Raw genomic sequence first — 18,351 nt, forward strand, 5'->3', positions numbered from 1 at the left:
TTTAAAAAGGAATAACTTATTCTATAAAAAACAGTTAATCTAGAAAGATACGGTTTTCAATAATGTTCAAGGAAATCACAGCAGGAAGATACCTAGCAATAGAAAACTCCATTTAATATAAATACCAACTCATAGGGACGATTCAGAAAGCAACAACTTTGTCACTCAAAAATATACAAACAGATGGAATCAAGAAGGGAGAACAGGGAAAGTTGTAAACATGAACAAAGTCATGAATAATTAGTCAATTCATTGAATATTAATAGAAATTAAATGATGAAAACTGACATAAGGTTACACTCTTATAGATCAAGCCCAAAGATATAGCTGCATGTAGAATGATGGGAAAATAAAGAACCTAAAACTAGGTGAAAGAAGGCAACAAACCTGAATAATTGAGAAAAGACGGAAAGCCCGATCTTGACCTGCAGATAAGATATACCTCCCATTTCCATAAAATCTGTCAAAGTTAGAAACTTCTTAGATTGTTCGAGTCAACCATAATTGAAAGCCAGATGATACAATCTATTCCATCATTTCACATCTACGTAACCTAACATTCTGAAGGAAATTAATCACTGTCAACAAGACAGTAAAAGAATAGATTAGAATGTAGACAAAACAGAGGATGTTTTGAAAATTTTATGTTCACCTTATACATAAAGATGGAGCACTATGACCACTCCGAAAGCGTAAGAGACGAGCATCTCCATCAGTTGTATCAAAAATCCACATCTATCAAGAACAGTACAGAAGTTATATTAATTAAATGAAGGTACCTAAATACTTCTAAAGCATTCAAGGTAAAACTATGATATTAAAGAAACTCAGCAAGATAATGATGAATTTGATTCTACAACAATAAGATTCTTATATGTAAATCTAAAATGACATAGAGTCAATGGTATAAATAATAATTTATCAATGATTGTGGCAAAAGGCGAATACGCTCGCCCTCAGCGCCCCCGCCAACCAATAATTTATCAATGATGAAACATAACCTAACAGCTCGGAAGAAAAAAAAAAATCAAATCAAAGTTGAATATCAAATGCAAGAAAATGCAAGGTAACAAGAGATAAAAACTTTAAACAAGTGATAATCAGTATGATCAGAGAAAAGCATGACTCAAGAGTAAAAAAAATTGAGCTATTGGAAGGTATAAATTTAGTTTCAGCAAATAATTTTAAGCAAAAAATTGCACAAAACCAACAAATGACTGAAAGCCAACATTTGGAGCCTTTGAATCCAACATGAATTTTCAAGTATGCTTCAAATAAGGCTCAGCTGGAAGGAAATACATGCAATAGAAACAATGGAGATAATAAAATACAACCCAACTTAGATTCAGCTCCTTATTGAAATATAAACTGCAGATTTCATTACATCATCAATCTGATTCGGACAAAGGGAAACAGAATGACATGAGGTTAAAGACAACCAAAACTGGCAGAGACCACCAACTAAACCAAACTATAACTTCATCATGGTCCACCAACTATATTGGCCATTTGCAGTCCTTTCAATTTCTGATCCGAATCTGTAACTAATCACTATATTGAACAACAGGATGTGCAAAACATTGCTTAGATTTGGACAGTCACTAGAGTGGGAACAGAAGATGTAATGAGAAACCAATAAAATAGACTGAGTTCTTTGGAGAAATGAGGAGGAAGAGGAGAAAGAGAAATGCATTGATTTTCTTGTTGCCTCTGGTTTCATCTCATTTTATCATCAGACAATCTAAGCCTGTATCTGCCTTTACATCATAAGTGAACCAGCTTGTACATGATTTCAGATGAAACATGCTTTTGACCGTGAGCAGCAATCAAGAAAAGAAAGCAGACTATCGGCACTACAATATAAAGTTGACATATAACATAAGGTTCCTAAAAGAAAAGGAAGATGATCCTGAAAAGAGCATCTCTTGTATCAAACAAAGGTAGTGTAAGAAGTATTGAGAGAATATATTTTTCATTAAGCAAGAATAATAATACAAGCTGTATTTATATACATCGTAAAGAGATAAAGATAAAAAGGAAACATATACATAAAAATATACAAAAGATTTATGCATAATATATTCCAAGATATCCTAATAGGCCCCCTCAAGATGATGGGCTCCTAAAGACACCAATCTTGGCACAGAGAAGACGAAGTAGAGCACTAGGAAGTGATTTCGTCAAAGCATCAGCTAATTGGTCAAACGACGAGACATGAGAGACACGGACTTTATTACTCTAAACTAGTTCACGAACAATATGATAATACAAAGCAATGTGCTTAATGCGTGAGTGAAACATAGGATTTGCGCAGAGATAAGTAGCTCCAATGTTATCACAATATATAGAAGTTGAAGAGGTCACAGTGTCCACACCCAATTCATCAAAAAGAGATCAAGCCCATTGAAGTTCCGCAGCAATAAAGGTAATGACACGATATTCAGCCTCAGTAGACGAGCAAGCAACAAAACCCTGCTTTTTGGAGCTCCAGAAACTTGGGTTGGGACCTAGAAACACAATATAAGCACCATTCCACGTGTGATCATCAATGTCACCAGCCCAATCTGCATCACAGTAGGCTTGCAAAGAGGGAGAGGAGTGTCGTCGGAGAATCAGACTATAAGAACGTGTACCATTAAGATAGTGCAGCAGACACTTAACAGCCCCAGTGGAGGGATGAGGGAGCATGCATAAACTGAGACAGTTTGTTAACAGCAAAGGCAATATCCGGTCGAGTAAAAGAAAGAAGACTACCAACCGTTCGATACAAAGTAGCGTCCACAGGAGGCGAGCCATTGAAAAGGTGCAGAGATGCGGACGTGGCAACAGGCGTTTGAACAGTTTCAAGTCCGCCATATTGGTTTTGGTAAGAATATCAAGAAGATATTTTTTTTAAGAGAGACAAAGGCCCTCGGAGAGGAAACAACTTTAACACCTAGAAAATAAGATAAGATTCCTAGATCTTTGATAGAGAAATGAGCATTGATGAATCCCTAAAGGGCACTAGCATTATTTTCTATAAGAATTAGATCATCAACATAGACAAGTAGATACATAGTGATACCTCTAGAGTGGAAAATAAATAACGATGTATCAGAAAGAGAGGTCATGAAACCAACACTGATTAAAAAATGAAGTGTAGGTGTGTGGTGCCTGCTTAAGACCATAAATTACTTTGTTCAATTTACGGACATAAGATGGAAAATCAGAGTCAACAAACCCGGGCCATATACACACAGCCATCAACCCTAAAGAAATGCATTATTCATATCCATTTGACAAAGAGACTGCCCTTTGAAAACGACAAGGGACAAGAGAAGGAGGACAGTAGTAGGCTTTGCCACGAGATTGAAAGTGGCAGTGCAGTTAAGACCGGGACGCTGGTGAAATCCCTTAGCGACTAGACGAGTCAACAGAGTCATCGGGCTTTCGCTTAAGTCGAAACAGCCACTTGCAACCAACGACATTCTAAGAGGTATCAGACAGGACAAGATCAAGTGACATTACAAAGAAGAGCATCGAATTCTTCAGACATGGTTGCGCGCCAACGAGGATCCTTGAGAGCCATAGTATGTGTTGTAGGTTCAGACGGAGTAGTGTCAATGATAGCGGTGAGACCAAAGCAAGGATTAGGCTGGAAGACATTGTTTTTGGTACGGGTCATCATAGGATGGGTGTTGGTGCCAGAAGCAGGCTAAACTGGAGGAGCAAGTGGGGGTAGAACTACTGCTGGGGCTAGCATGACAGGCAGAGGCTCGGTAGGAGATGTTCGACAGGTGGAGGCTAGGGCTGGTTGGTTAATAACCAGAGGTACGGGACACGGGTTAAGGAGCAAATAGGCGAAGAATCAACAGCATGAGAATCCTCCAGAGACATATTAGGCAGTGCTCTAGGAAAGGTCCAGCACTAGAACCACCACTAGCAAAAGGAAACTCAGACTCAACAAAAACAACATAACAAGAGACAAAGATTTTTCTAGAAAAGGACTCATAGCTCTGTCTAAGAAAGTAACCAAGAACGTTAGAGAGTAACCAAGGAAAACACAGCCACACAGGGTGAAGATCAGTGTGCAGGTTTATGAGAAGCATAGGGATGAAGCCAGGGATAGCAAAGACAACCAAAAATGCAAAGTTTGGAGAGATTTGACAAGGAGGCAAAGAGACACACAAAGGAAGATTTGTAAGAAAGATTGCGTTTGGGTAGTCGATTAATAAAATAGGTGGTAGTGGCAAAGGGCCAGAACTAGGTCTGAATGGACACACGATGAAGAAGCGCAAGATCAGTTTTGACAATATGGTGGTGACGGCTGATACGGAATGTAACGAGCGGACCCAGGATATGATATGGCAGTCAAATCAAGATAACAAGGCAGTTAAAGTTAAAGTCAAAGTCAAAGTCAAGGAAATTCTCCACCTGGCTTGGTTGCTCAATGAGCGCTAAGGCTCTTAGATCCAGCTCGACCGGATTACAAGCCGTTCGGGAAAAGGTTGACGACCCTTAAGCCGGTTAAACATAGGGGGTTTAATGCTTTATTCCTGAAATGGAAAGATAGTATGTCCGATCATTCAATAACCGACCGAGTTTAAGGACGACTAGACCGGAGGTACTGACCCACTTTACAGTCGACTAGTCATAGATTTAGTCGCGAGAAAAGTGAAACTCCTTACTCTGTACGAGTCTTCCTGCATATGCCTGGTCGACCTTATTACTGATCGTCTCTATGAGTTTCCACATGACAATATGCTTGTGTATCCGTTCGGTCATAGAATTGAACGGATTTATATGCACGGCCGGACAAAAGGTCGACTGAGCCTAAAGTACTCAGCTTCATATTGTTTCCCAAAGTAAATTTCCAGCACACACGGTTTATCATATGGCTTCTCGAAAGGATTTCCAATATACCTAATGAATCATATTATGCTCCAAATGGATTTCTAATAGCATTCAATACATAACAAAGCAGCTTAATGCGAGGACAGATATAAAGACGACTGACCTTATTATAGGCCGGCCGGGTTACACTCAGCCAACAACATGAACAGACTGCGAAACATAACTGAGCAGCTTAATACATGGACAAGCATAAAAACGACCAGCCTTATTGGATGGTCGGGATATACGCAGTCGACAACATGAAGAGAGAATCCTAACAACCCGTCATAATAACAACCACATGTCAGAAAATATTATTCTGAAACCTTTTTCAAGGATAGTCGTGTTTCCCATAGCAAACCACTTATGACAGCATATTTCTTCAACAACCTTAGCAATAACATGAGCTATAAATGACAAAAGAGGTCTACGTGTGGGTAAATAAAAAATTCCTCGGACAATTATTGCACATTGCCTAGGTTGTACACTTTTCTTTACCTAACAACCTCTAGTACACTTCGTCACCTCATAATTGCGGAGGTTATGAGAGGTGGTATATAAAGGAGTCTTCTTCGTTGGCAAGGTACGTTCTCTGAACATCTGAAACTCACTCTCGCGCACATTCTTTACTGTTCTTCATTCACCCGTCCGGGATTGTACTGACTTTAGCGTCGGAGGGTCTTCGCCAGAACCTTGATTTCTAGGCACTGACATTTTGTTGGCTTATTTTAAAGTGCGCAGGATCGAAAAGAAGTCTCCGTGTGGCGTAAATAGTCTTATCTAAGTCAACAACCAATCCACCGTTCTAGCGCGTCATCTCTGTAATTTACAGACAGGATTAACGACGTTCAGAGAAATTATTATGTTCAGGAGTATGAAGAGGAGTGGTCAGCTAAGAAATTCCATGCAAACTAAGAAATTCTTTTAGCGCAAGAAATCCACCACTATGGTCAGTATATATATGGTGAGGATAGGACAATTAAACTGTTTCTCGTCAAGAGACTTAAAGCATAGAAATACAGAAAGGACATCCGATTTGCGTTTTAAGGGATATAGCCAAATATATTTACTGTGATGATCAACAAATATAACATAATATTTATAGTCATCATATGAGAGAACTAGAGAAGTCCAAACATCAGAAAATATGATATCAAGGGAAAATTGTGAAAAGAGTGACGAGTCATAAAAAGATATTTATGACTTTTATTGCATTGACAAGAATTACAATGAAAATGACGAACTGAAGAAGCAAGGCAAGATAACGTGACTAATTGACATAAGACTCGAGCAGACGGGTGACCCAGACGACTATGCCAGATAGGGAGAGAAATGACGGAAGAAGAAAGTACCAGTGGTGGAGAAGGAGTGGACGCAAACCAAGAGTAGACATAGCCTTTAAGTAGACCTTGGTGGAGAATTGCCCCTGTGTGAGGATTCTTCACCTGGAAAGCAAAGGAAGAGAAAATAACAATGACATCATTAGTTTTATAGAATTGGGAGATGGACAAAAGGTTCTTATTGATTGATGGAACACAAAGGGCATTGGGAAACTTCAAAGAAGACGAGGTAGAGGGTGGTAAGAGATAACTTGTGTGAATAATGGGAAGTCCAGTGCCATCACTGACAACAACACCATCAAAACCAACATATGGAGCATGCAGAAAGAGATTGGAGAGGTCAGAAGTCACATGATGGGTGGCGCTAGAGTCAAGGATCTAATCAGATGAAGAGAGCGATGCCATAGTGTAGGCAACAACCGACGGAGGTGGCGGCCCATAAGCAACATGAGATGAGCCAGTGGGAGGCGTGGGAGTAGGAGCGAGCTGATACAAAAAATCAGGGTAGCACAGAGCAGAGTGACCTTGATGACTGCAGAACTGACAATGTCCAAGATACGGGCGTGAGACACACTAGCCCTACGCCGGAGAGTGTTGCTGCTGATGCGGCCAGGAGGGCCATGGACCAGTGGGATGAGCACTAACGGGTGGATGAGCCACGATAGGTGGATAAGATGATCGGAGTGAGAAGGCAACGGATTGGAAGGCGGCGTGGGTCATGGCCAGAAGAGTGATTTGCATATCCCTACGAGTGGCAAGATGGGCTTCATAATTAAGGAGCTTCTCATGGAGTTCCCTAAACGAGATTGCAGTGTCCCGGGCCTGAATGCATGGGTGAGTTCCTTATAGTCATCATCAAGACCATGAAGGACTTTGATGGTGAGGTATTCAATGTCAAGAGAGACATTCATGAGCGCCAGTTCATCAGACTTGGATTTGATAAACTGCATAAATTCAGGGATAGATTAAAAGTCTTTGACTGGATTGCGAAATTGTATTTTGAGTTATGTAATGCGACCACGAGAGGGCATGCCATAAATGAGAACAAGAGGGTTCCAGACATCACAAGATTTGCGAGCAGCAGTAATGAACGAAATTAAGGATGGAGAAAGAGATCTAATAATAACATTCAATATAAGTTGATCCTGGCTGATCCCGACAGAATATGCAAGATTAGGAGTCTGAGTATGTAATTTGTCTGGACAGGGGTGAGAACCATCAACAAAGCCAAGCAGATCATGACCAATGAGAAGGGTCATGAGCTGTAGACGCCATGAGAGATAGTTGGAGGAAGGAAGCTTCAAGGGTGCATAAGCAGCAACATTGAAAGAGATCGGGGTGGTCGCAGAGGCAGCCATAGAGTGGCCGGAAAAAAAAAAATTTAAGATAGAGGGTGCACGGCAACGACGTGGCTAGAATTAGGGTTTGTGGCGTAGGCCAAAAGTTCTGATACCATTAAGAGTGAGCAAAAATTCGGTAAAACTGAATTAACCAAACCAACCGAATTTAGAAATTCGGTTTGGTTAATTCAGTTTTCGTTTTTTTTTTAATTTTGTTCATTTTTTGGTTAATTCAGTTTTTTGGTTTGGATTTTAAATTTTATTAATCGGTTAAACCAAATAAACTAAATAAGAATATTAATTTAATTATTTTTTGTTTAAAAATATAATTAAATAAATAAACTTTTGGTTTTTTTTAGTTAAAACCGAATAAGGTTTTAAAATTTCAATTAATTCGGTTGGAAACTGAATTAACCGATATTGTATCGGTTTGGCTCTCGTAGAGAAATTCGATCGGTTCGGTTGGTTCAAAAAAATTTTGATTTGTTCGGTTTTCGGTCTATTTGGTTCGGTCGGTTCGATTTTGACCGAATACTCAACCCTAGATACCATGTAAGAAGTATTGAGAGAATATATTTTTCATTAATCAAGAATAATAATACAAGTTGTATTTACATACATCGTAAAGAGATAAAGATAAAAAGGAAACATATACATAAAAATATACAAAAGATTTATGCACAATATATTCCAAGATATCCTAATAGGTAGAACATGAGGCACATATATCATGTGTAACAAGGAAACTTAATATACCAATAGGACAACTTTCTAGCTCCAAGGTTCTAGTATCACCAAATTCCAGAATTTGATTGGAAAATTAAAAGTTTGTAATATCTAAGTTAACAAGGATCAAGTATGATTGAGGAACACAAATAGCTACCTTAATTGAATTATCTGCTGATGAACTCATTAGAACAGGCTCATTGGCAAAAAAATGAAGTGAAATAATAGTTCCATCATGAGCTTCCCTAATGACAGATTGAAGTCTCCTCTTCTCCAGATTCCATATGCTTATAACGCCAGATGAACCACCAGATGCAAGAAAAGGTTGCCCATCTATCATAATAAAGAAGTATATAAGTTGCAACGACAATGCAGTCAAGCTAAGGAACTACCGAAAGTATTATCTTACTAAGTATACAATTTGTCATAATATCAAATAAGATTTCTACAAGAAAATGTGATTTCCCAATTATTTATGGCGAGCTATAAAGATCCATAATCTTTTGCTGTCACTGATCTCAAAGGAAGGAAATTTCCTTATCAAACAAACATATGCAATTATTTTTCCCCTTGTTTCCTACAAAGGCAAAGGCTTTTAGAACCCTTCCACCATTCTTGAAACCTTAAATCATGATTGCCTACTCTGTCATCTCACCAGGGTTCATTGTTATATTACAAAAAAGACAAATATCATAAATTGAAAATATTTGTGATCTATTAAAAGACAGCATAACATTTGGGATAAACTAATTAAATCATCAGAGTGATTGATTGTATTTGGGTGTTAATTTTAAGGATAATAAAACTTGAGTTAAGCCTGTTTAATTTTTAAGATTGTGATCAAGTTAGATTAGGAATGATTTTTAACTGAGTCGGACTTTAGGTTTTTTCTTAAGTGAGAAGACACACTAGTTTAGTTACAAATAGTAAATGCAGACAACGTTGTCAAACCAAGATCCATATCTTGAATTGGTGAATTATTGAATCGTGGATTGTATCAACTACGAATCAAAGGATTTGATAAAAATCTATAGAATATGTTAAAAAAATAATTCTACTTTATTTAGAATAATTTTGGTATAATATAAAAATAATATAATGTTTCATTTGATAGCAAAATAATAGATGTTCATTTTGATTCATAACAACATATATAAGTTTATACCTTCTACTAATGGAAATGTACAGATTATTATTTATTTCATTTCATTAAAAATTTAAATGAGAGGGCAATAGGAACCTTCCTCGTCAAATGTTTTTAACATAGAAAAATCAATGTCATCAAATGGAACACAATTAAGGTATGGGTTTTTTTTACCCTTATTGGCATTCACTGGATCAATATGAAAACATTTATTCTTCAAAATCATGGTTAGATGCCAAGTTCACATTGCCTATAGTTGACTTTGTATCTCCACTTAACAAGATTTTTCTTCTATGTTGGTAGCTTTAAAATTTAACTCTATTTGACCATTAGACTTCTATTGTACAACATAAAATACTTCAATTACTTCTCAGTTTAATTTCTAGCATACTGCGTTCAATTTTTTTTTTTAATGAGATAGATTGACTTTTAGTTGGTTAGACTTTAACTTTTTTAATAAGTTTTCTTTTTTATTTTTATAGAGTTTATTAAACTCTCTGAACAGGATCAATCCTGCTTATCAAGAATTCTTGTTCTCATGCACAAGACCGCTCAAACATCATGCCTCATCCTCTACTATACAAAGTGTCATTCATGCATGCCAAAGAGACCACAAATGCCATGAAATCCTCTTTACTCAATAAAAGTTTGCATTTTTGGTTTAAATTTAGAAGGGAATGGGCAATGCTACTGGCATTCATAGTTGCAACATTAAGATTAATTGACAAGGAAAGAATGGTTGGCATAATTCAGATTGGTAGCAAAAGATATTAGATGTTGTGAAGAGCATTTAAAAAATAATAAAAAAATAAGATTATTCAGTAAAACTAAGGAAATGTTTTCCATACTGCAAAAGAACATAACCCTCATGTAAAGATAAAATAACGCAAACAAGGCACAAAGTAAAGTTGCCCTAACAATGGGCATCATGTCATCCAACAAGGATACTTCAGCTAGAACCAAATACCTGTTCTGAATGATAAGGCCGTCACAGCACCACGCATAGAATGAGTAAAAGACACTATGTCTTCATCATAGCGCACATTGTGGACATGGATAGTTCCATCAGAGCAGCCAATGGCAACAACATCCAATGCAGGTGAGGCAACACAACAACATACAGATGAATTCCACCCTTTAAAGTCAAAAAGTTTTTTCTTTGTGTTGACATTCCATAACTGCAACTGGCCTTCTTGACTACCAATAATGATCTGATGAAGAACAGCTTTTAAACTCCCCATAATCATATTACTCTAGAAAACAAAGCTCTTTGAACTAGGAAACCATAGAATGGATAGTTAGTAGGAACCTTGTTGAGATAAGTATCTGGATGCATAATACAACTTGGGGTGAATTTGTCGTCTAACAGAATATGGCCAACCGGCTCAAGGTTCAGTTCATCTCCCCTTAAGGACCATATAAACAAATTGCCTTTGATATCAACACTCAAGACATGGTCTCCAAACACAAGCAACAGATTAACTTTGTCCTGGTGTCTGCTCCATGTAGCTACCTGAAGTAAACTCAATATAAAGTTAAATATGCAGAAAAAAAAGATAGTAATCAAATCTACAAGATATAATTCAAAATTGCACATGATTGAAGAATCAATCAATCTCTCTGTGCAATACAAATACAGAAAATTGTTCAGAAATATCATAATGAAGGAACATAGGAATTTGTCGCTATGTATTTGACCAAATTAGATCTCATCCAGTTCCTCTAGACCTTTCACTAAAATACCCCTAACAGGTTGGCAAAGCCAACTGCACTTGCCTCCAGCACCCCCGCCAACCCATCCCAGGGCCAACACGGAGGAGAAAAATATCCCTAACAGGGATAGCACTAAACGGGGAGAGAGGCTTTTCCATGAGATGTGAAATGAAAAGTATTAGCCCCAAATGGGGTAGAAGAGCATATTTACAAGTACTTATAAATCTTTATGAAATTCTCTACGAATATGAAAAGCAAGTAGGTTTTGGTTTTCTGCATATGTCATTATTGCTTAATCATCACCACCCAAAAACTTTTCAAAGAAACTCTTCCTTAGAAAATGACAATAATAGAAGCATCAAGAAATCTCTGTATGTAACAGAAGAGCATGTGTTGATGTAACTATAATCTTTATGAGATTCTCTACAGATTTGAAAATCAAATAGGTTATGGTATACAAATATACAAAGGCATAATTGATTATTCACTATTATACACTGAGTTCCTGCAAAAGATCATAACATACTTTCTTAACAATTCAAGCACTAATTTGAAGGGATGTACAGAATAGCAGTGTTACACACATACTATTGAACCATCATAAATGTTAATTCCTGTGTATACGAAGTTCCATTATAATACACCTTCTATGGTAAAACACAGTTTAAAATAGACTCATCTATGTGTAACAGTGCAATAAGCAAGGGCAATGATTCTTCTACAACCTGATGAGCACGTTTAAAGACGCCAATATCATTTCCATAGGCAGCCATAGTAAAATCCTTACAAGATGCAAGAGCTCTGATCTTTTTCGGTAATTGAGGACCTACAATAATATTTTTTGGATAAATGTCATTCAGAAAAAAAAGGAAATAAATTTCTCTCTACCATGCATATGCTCAAAGAGTAACAATTGACAGGCATAATAGAAGGCACTACCATTGGTTATTTTCAGTTAAACATCATTCACTCATTTCATCATTCAGTAAATATATATATATATATATATATATATATATAGCGGATCGCCCTTTGCTTTGGTTAAACATCATTCACTCAGATGAAGCTTAATAGGCAGTGAAGCATTGAGGCATCGGGAAATTGTTAACACAAGACTTGTGACTACTATTTTCATTTTTGTTCCATTGCACAGTATATCTTATTATAATGTATATATATTCCCTTGTTATTATTTTACATTTTCATTTCCTTGCACTGTATTTTTTATTATAATGTAAATATATTCCCTTAGTCGGCATTTTTCTCTTGGTTCCGTAAAAGATAACTACAATATGAACCCTTAACTTTCATAGGTTAAAAACAAGACAAGCAAGATCCTTTGAGGAAAATGTTTTACTAGTCAATAGGCCACACTTTGATCATGATGGCTAGTCATACCAATGGCATGATCTTCATTGCATGAAAGATCCTAATTTATTCATTTGAAATATTATATGGCAGATCCAAATTTTCATTTTATGGATTAAACAGGATAATGATTTCGATAATAGAAGAATATGGATGTAAACAAATATTTTAACATACTTAGTGTTTTGTACCTTTTAACAATTACAACTCTAAATAATTTAATATTTACAGCATACGCATCCACATGTCACATATGCAATATGCAATGGCTTGATCACATACCTCTATAGACTGTGCAAACAATTGGTGAGAAAATGATATTAAGAAACTTTCAAACTAAACCCTAGGCACAAAAATGTGTATGCTATGCATTGAAAGAATCCCCCATGTCATGAATAATGTACCGAAAAGGTTCAACTGAGATGATTAGGAAGACAATTCAAGTGAAGTCTTACCTCCAAGAAACAAGGTCAATTTCGCGCACTGGAAAAGAAAACAACAAAAAATGAGTGAAAGAATGAAAACTAATAAATATTTGAGAGTATAGTCAGGAAGACAACTTTAGTTGAGCTATAAACCATAAAAAATTTCATCATGGGCACATTGCAGATTATACATTACATTGTAACAATAGCATTTGGAAATTGAACAACAATAGACTCGAAAAGCATCCGAAGTTCACATGGATCATGTATAATCTAATTTGAATCACCAAAAGACAGAAGAAAAAAAATGTTACCTTGTGCACATTACTATTTTAGATTACAATGTGCAATGAAAAATAATTAGTTGATAAGCATCTGAAAACAATACAGACTGCAAATAGACTTAAAATTGCATGGCAATTCTCATTAAAAAAACAAAGAACTGCAGATAGAGCTAAATTTGAAAATTTTGTCAATAAAAAATATAAGAAACTCGAACAGAAACTAAATAGCAAGTGGTTTTTCTTCAGAAAGTATTCAATAGCATTCCAGATCCAACAGGTCTACTCCCAGGCCCTGACATGGGTAACCTTTTTATAGTTTCTTTGTGACACTTACATAGTTAACTTTCCAACGTGGTTAATAATAAAAACACTAACCTTCCAATTTCGATCTCAATCAAAATAAACAGTCATAGCACCACTACAAGGCATCTTTCCCGTCAATATCAGCACTCAACTTTTTTTTTGTGGAAAAATAATACACAACGATTCTCCGATGAGACTCTACCAACTATGGTCGTTTAGAAGCAGTACCTCTTGAGTTCAAAGCACGCAAATTATTTGGTTTGTACAATATGCGGTAGCATTAGAGAAAAGAACGTCATTTGCCTATGGAAGGTTTTAAGTTTTCGCGAATAAAAATATGCCGAATGAATTTTTTTCAGGTATTAACTCAGGAGAATGTTAGATCGAGTGAGAGAGATGAATAGAAACATACGTTGTAGGTGCGCCACGCCTTCCCAACGCTGACTGTGACGAAAGTCTCCGTCCCCAGTCTCTGAACCGAGAAGGGTACGTTGGTGGTTATGTATCCGATCGCTCGATAGGGCTCGAATATCCCCATTGCTATCCGCTCGCCCCTTGGTTGATGGGTCGCAGTGAAAGCAGTTCGAGGGAAGGAAGCAAGGAAGCTGAGTATCGAAGCGAGTAAAGTTGCTGTTCGCCGGCAAAAGCTTACTGTGGAGCCGCGTAGGCGATGGCGGCGTCGGCGGCGGCAGGGATGAGAGTTTAGGTAGAAGGGTTTTGATAATTAAAAAATTAAAATTTATAAAAATATGTTAAAATTTAAAAGTCCCTAAATATGAAAATTCCTTGTAAAATATGAGATGGGCTTTTTCCACCCTTCTGACACTCTCCCTTTTACCCTTATACCCCCTCTTATTCTCCTCCACGTTTTATTTTATTTTATTTTGTTTTATTGATTTTTATTTTTTTATCAATTTTATTCTTTTCAATAATTTTTTATTATATATTTATAATCTTCTATTTATTTTTTAATTATAGATTTTCGCATCTTTGACATATTCTCTTTCCCGCCCTCTATTATTTATCTTTATACTATTTTTCTTATTTCATTTTTTTATTTTTTATTTTTTATTAAGTATTTTCTTGACAAAAATGTTATTTGTTTTTTATATTTGTAATATGAGATTGGATCCTCTGTCTCTAATTTTTTATCCCTATATCCCACTCGTCATCTCTAGCTCACTATCGGTGTCCTTCGGTCATCGCCTCGATCAAAACTATACCTTAGAGATAGGGCTGTAAATGAACCAAGCGTTCGTGAACAAACTTGGTGTTCGGTTTGATAAAAGCTTGTTTATGTTCGTTTAATATACATAAGATTAATTAAACAAACAAGATTGAACAGCTCGTTCAACTAAACAAACAAGCTTGAATACATATGTGTTCAGCTCATTAACGTTCATGAACAACGTTCATGGACAATGTTCACGAACCATATTCATTGATATTTTTTTTTAATATACTAAATAAATAATAAAATAAAATAAATTTAAATTATCAAGCTCAATAACCAATCAAACAACTAAAATTTTCAAAAAAATCCAACGAGTTTGAATTGAGAGCATGATAACATTTAAATGAACCAAACTCGAACCAAGCTCAAGCCAAACTTGAATTAAGAGTTTGATAACATTTAAATGAACTAAGCTCAAGCCAAGCTTCAAACAAACTCAAGCTCATAAAAAAAAAACAAGCCAAGTTTGAACACTCATTTCAAAAACTTGGTTCATTTTAAGCTTGGCTATCAAACAAGCTTGAACACCCTAAAGCTCGGCTCAGCTTGTTTATAGTCCTACCTAGGGGAAAGGTGAATCCAGGGGGGTTGCCATCGGTTCAATCGACGTCGAAATTCGACCGAATATAAGAAGGGACTTAGATCGACGGTGAAAGAAAGTCTACTCAGATCCGGCCGGATTTCATTGTCGATCATGTCGATGATGATCTCACTGCGTTCACCTTCCTATATGATATAGTTTTAATCTGGACGGTGACCGGAGACCACCGATGATGGACTGGGCGACGAATGGGACATGGGAACAGGTGATATTAGGACAGAAGATTTGATCTCTTATCATTTTTTTTGTTTTTTTTAATAGTAGATTTTGGAGGTTATTATTTGTTAAAAAAAATAAAAGTAAAATATGGATAAAAAATATAAAAACATTGATAAAAAAATAATAAATAAAAAAATAAAACTAAAGAGGTAAATAAAATAAAAAAAATAAAACTAAAGAATTAAATAAAATTGAAATAAAATAAAATAACTGGTTATTTTTCAAAAAGGGGATAAAAAGATTATTTAATAGGAGAGAGAGGGGGGCGCTCTCAAGGGATGAGAAAAACAATTGTCGTAAAATATTCTAAAAAATTTTATAGACCTTTATAATTTTAAAAGGAAACTAATGTATAGTTTCAAGTAATTTAAAATAATAATTGTATAATAAATCTGAGTTTACTGTCTATTATTTAAAAAAAAAAAAACTTAATTCTTTGAAATATTATAGAAGAAATTTTATAAATCCGGATAATCTCAGTTAGTTTGACTATTCTTGGGATGAAAATAAATCGAGAAACGCACATGGTGACTAGTCCAAAGTCCAGCATCCTTTGATTGCACCCTCTATTTGAAAGAAAAAAAAATCCTAAAGTGATAACCTAGATATTGCGACACCAAAACCCCTTAAAAACTTTGACTACATCGATAATATATATTATCGATTTAATTTATAAACATTATCTAATATGTGAAATGAACATATACTATATATATAGAGATTTCATATGTTGAGCGACACTTTGTGTGCGATCGGAAGCGAAATCCGACGTGGGCTATCTGACACGACCAAAACCTAATTTTTTAATCTCTCTCTCATCTGCATGCAACAACTTTTATCTCTCATCTGCATGCAACAACTATAAAAAATTTTAATCGCTCTCTCATCTACATGCAACAACTTTTCTCTCTTTATTTTTAAATTAAAATGATATTTTATCTTCTCTATCTTATTATTACATGAAAAAAATATTATGGTAGTGATGATACAACGTTGTAGCAGCTACTATGCAGTAGCTGCTACAACTTATAGCAGTTATTTATGCAATAGCTGCTACAACAGTGATGATACAATGTTGTAGCAACTACTATGCAGTAGCTGCTACAACAGTGCAGAAGTTGCTACAAAGGTGCAGAAACTACTACAACGGTGCAGAAGCTGCTATAACGGTGTAGTAGTTGTTACAATGGTGCAAAAGTTGCTACAACGGTGCAGAAGTTGCTACAACGGTACAGAAGCTGCTACAACGGTGTAGAAGCTGCTACAATGATGCAGTAATTGCTACAACGGTGCAGTGCAGAAGCTACTATAACGGTGCAGTAGCTGTTATTGCTAGAACCTCAGGTTGTTTTGATGTGACTAAACAAGTTAAGTTAGATCCTGTGGTGTTTTAACTCTTGTGTCTAAGTGTGCAGGACTTTAGGAGCACATGAAGTCGAGCGGAAGACGCGATTAGCGAGAAGGACGGCATGGAGAGAGAGCCGACGAGCTCGGTGCGTCCGATAGACGAGGTGCCGCGGAAGAGTACACCGGCAGACGAGAAGGAAGCGTGTTTCCAAGGGACGAGAAGCCGAAGCGGAAGATTGCTCAGGAGCAAGAGATGCAGCTAGCGAGAATGTCGGCACGGGAGAGAACCGACGGGCTCAGTGCGCCCGAGGGACCAAGAGATGCGGATGAGTAAGCCGGCGGACGAGAAGGAAGCACGCGACGATTCCTAGGGACAAGAAACCGGGAAGGAAGACTGCTTGAGGAGAAGGTCGAAAGTTGGGTTCAGGTGAGCCCTATTCCGGATGGCCGTGATCACCCAAGCAAGAGGAGCCGGAGCGGAAGACCCGGACCGAGGCGAGTTGAACTGGAGCAGAGGGCGATCAAACACGATTTATGCAAGAAGGGATAAAGTTTTACCCCCTCCCAGGCGTCTCGACCAAGGCTATAAATATAGCATTGGTCCAAGAAGCTCGACAAGACAAGCAATTCTGATCACAACACTTGTATGTTTTCATTGTTAGTTTAACTTCTTATTTTTTTCTATGCTTGAATGTTGTAAGAGGCTTCTCCGCTTGAAAGGAGATATCTATTGCGCTTTACTCTCCTTAGATTAACAACCTCCTCGGTTGTAATCAGGTAAACTCTTGTGCATCTTCTTTCAATTTTATTGCTCTTATTTATTTATGCAAGTGTTAGTTTAAGAAGTCCGAGAAGTGTTTGTTTTTATTTTTGCAGGGCTATTCAACCACCTTTTTAGCCGACCCCAGTGGTTCCTGTTAGGACCTTCGGACGCGGCTAGAGAGGGGGGTGTGAATAGCCGACCCCAAATTCACGTTTCTTCCTACAATTTTAGTTAGCGCAGTGAAAATAAAAGATAGAAACGAAATGGGAGAATATCAAACCTCAAACGCGACGATATAACGAGGTTCGGAGATGATACTCCTACTCCTCGGCGTGTCCGTAAGGTGGACGGATCCTATCAATCCGTCGGTGGATGAGACCCCGGAAAACCGGCTAATATAAACTCCTTCTGGGTGGAGAAACCTCGCCACAATCTCTCTTGCAACAGCAAGATCAGAGTACAAAGATAAAGCAAGAAGCCAAGAACAATATGAATGTAAAAACACTAGTTTGCTTGCCTTCTCGTCGACTGGTGATGAAGCAACGACTTCACGGATGCCAACAACAGCAGCAACTGATCAGTTGGAGTCCAGCCGAGGGAAGCTCACACGAAGCTTCAGTAAAGGAGAGCTCAACAGATCGCAGGAGCAAGAAGAAGTCAACCTTTTCTCAC

The 18,351-nt window shown here is 37.0% G+C and overlaps 1 protein-coding gene across 7 annotated transcripts in view; it reads right to left on the reverse strand.

The window, feature by feature from the left end:
- Positions 1-14,252, reverse strand: part of LOC122019883 (WD repeat-containing protein 36-like) — a 32,410-nt gene extending 18,158 nt beyond the window's left edge. For 6 of the 7 annotated variants that reach the window (XM_042577476.1, XM_042577474.1, XM_042577473.1 and 3 more), the window contains exons 1-8: positions 13,928-14,251; positions 12,959-12,986; positions 11,861-11,961; positions 10,732-10,935; positions 10,390-10,633; positions 8,436-8,611; positions 653-735; positions 388-460 (exon numbers count right to left, since the gene is read on the reverse strand). In XM_042577476.1, coding sequence (XP_042433410.1) covers positions 388-460; positions 653-735; positions 8,436-8,611; positions 10,390-10,633; positions 10,732-10,935; positions 11,861-11,961; positions 12,959-12,986; positions 13,928-14,053 — 1,035 coding nt within the window. In that variant the 5' untranslated portion in view covers positions 14,054-14,251. Of the gene's footprint in view, positions 1-387; positions 461-652; positions 736-8,435; positions 8,612-10,389; positions 10,634-10,731; positions 10,936-11,860; positions 11,962-12,958; positions 12,987-13,927 lie in introns of all 7 variants that reach the window. The other variant, XM_042577477.1, reaches the window with a different exon arrangement.
- Positions 14,253-18,351: the final 4,099 nt, after the last annotated feature.

The sequence above is a fragment of the Zingiber officinale genome, chromosome 9A (genome assembly GCF_018446385.1).
Source record: "Zingiber officinale cultivar Zhangliang chromosome 9A, Zo_v1.1, whole genome shotgun sequence".
NCBI lineage: Eukaryota > Viridiplantae > Streptophyta > Magnoliopsida > Zingiberales > Zingiberaceae > Zingiber > Zingiber officinale.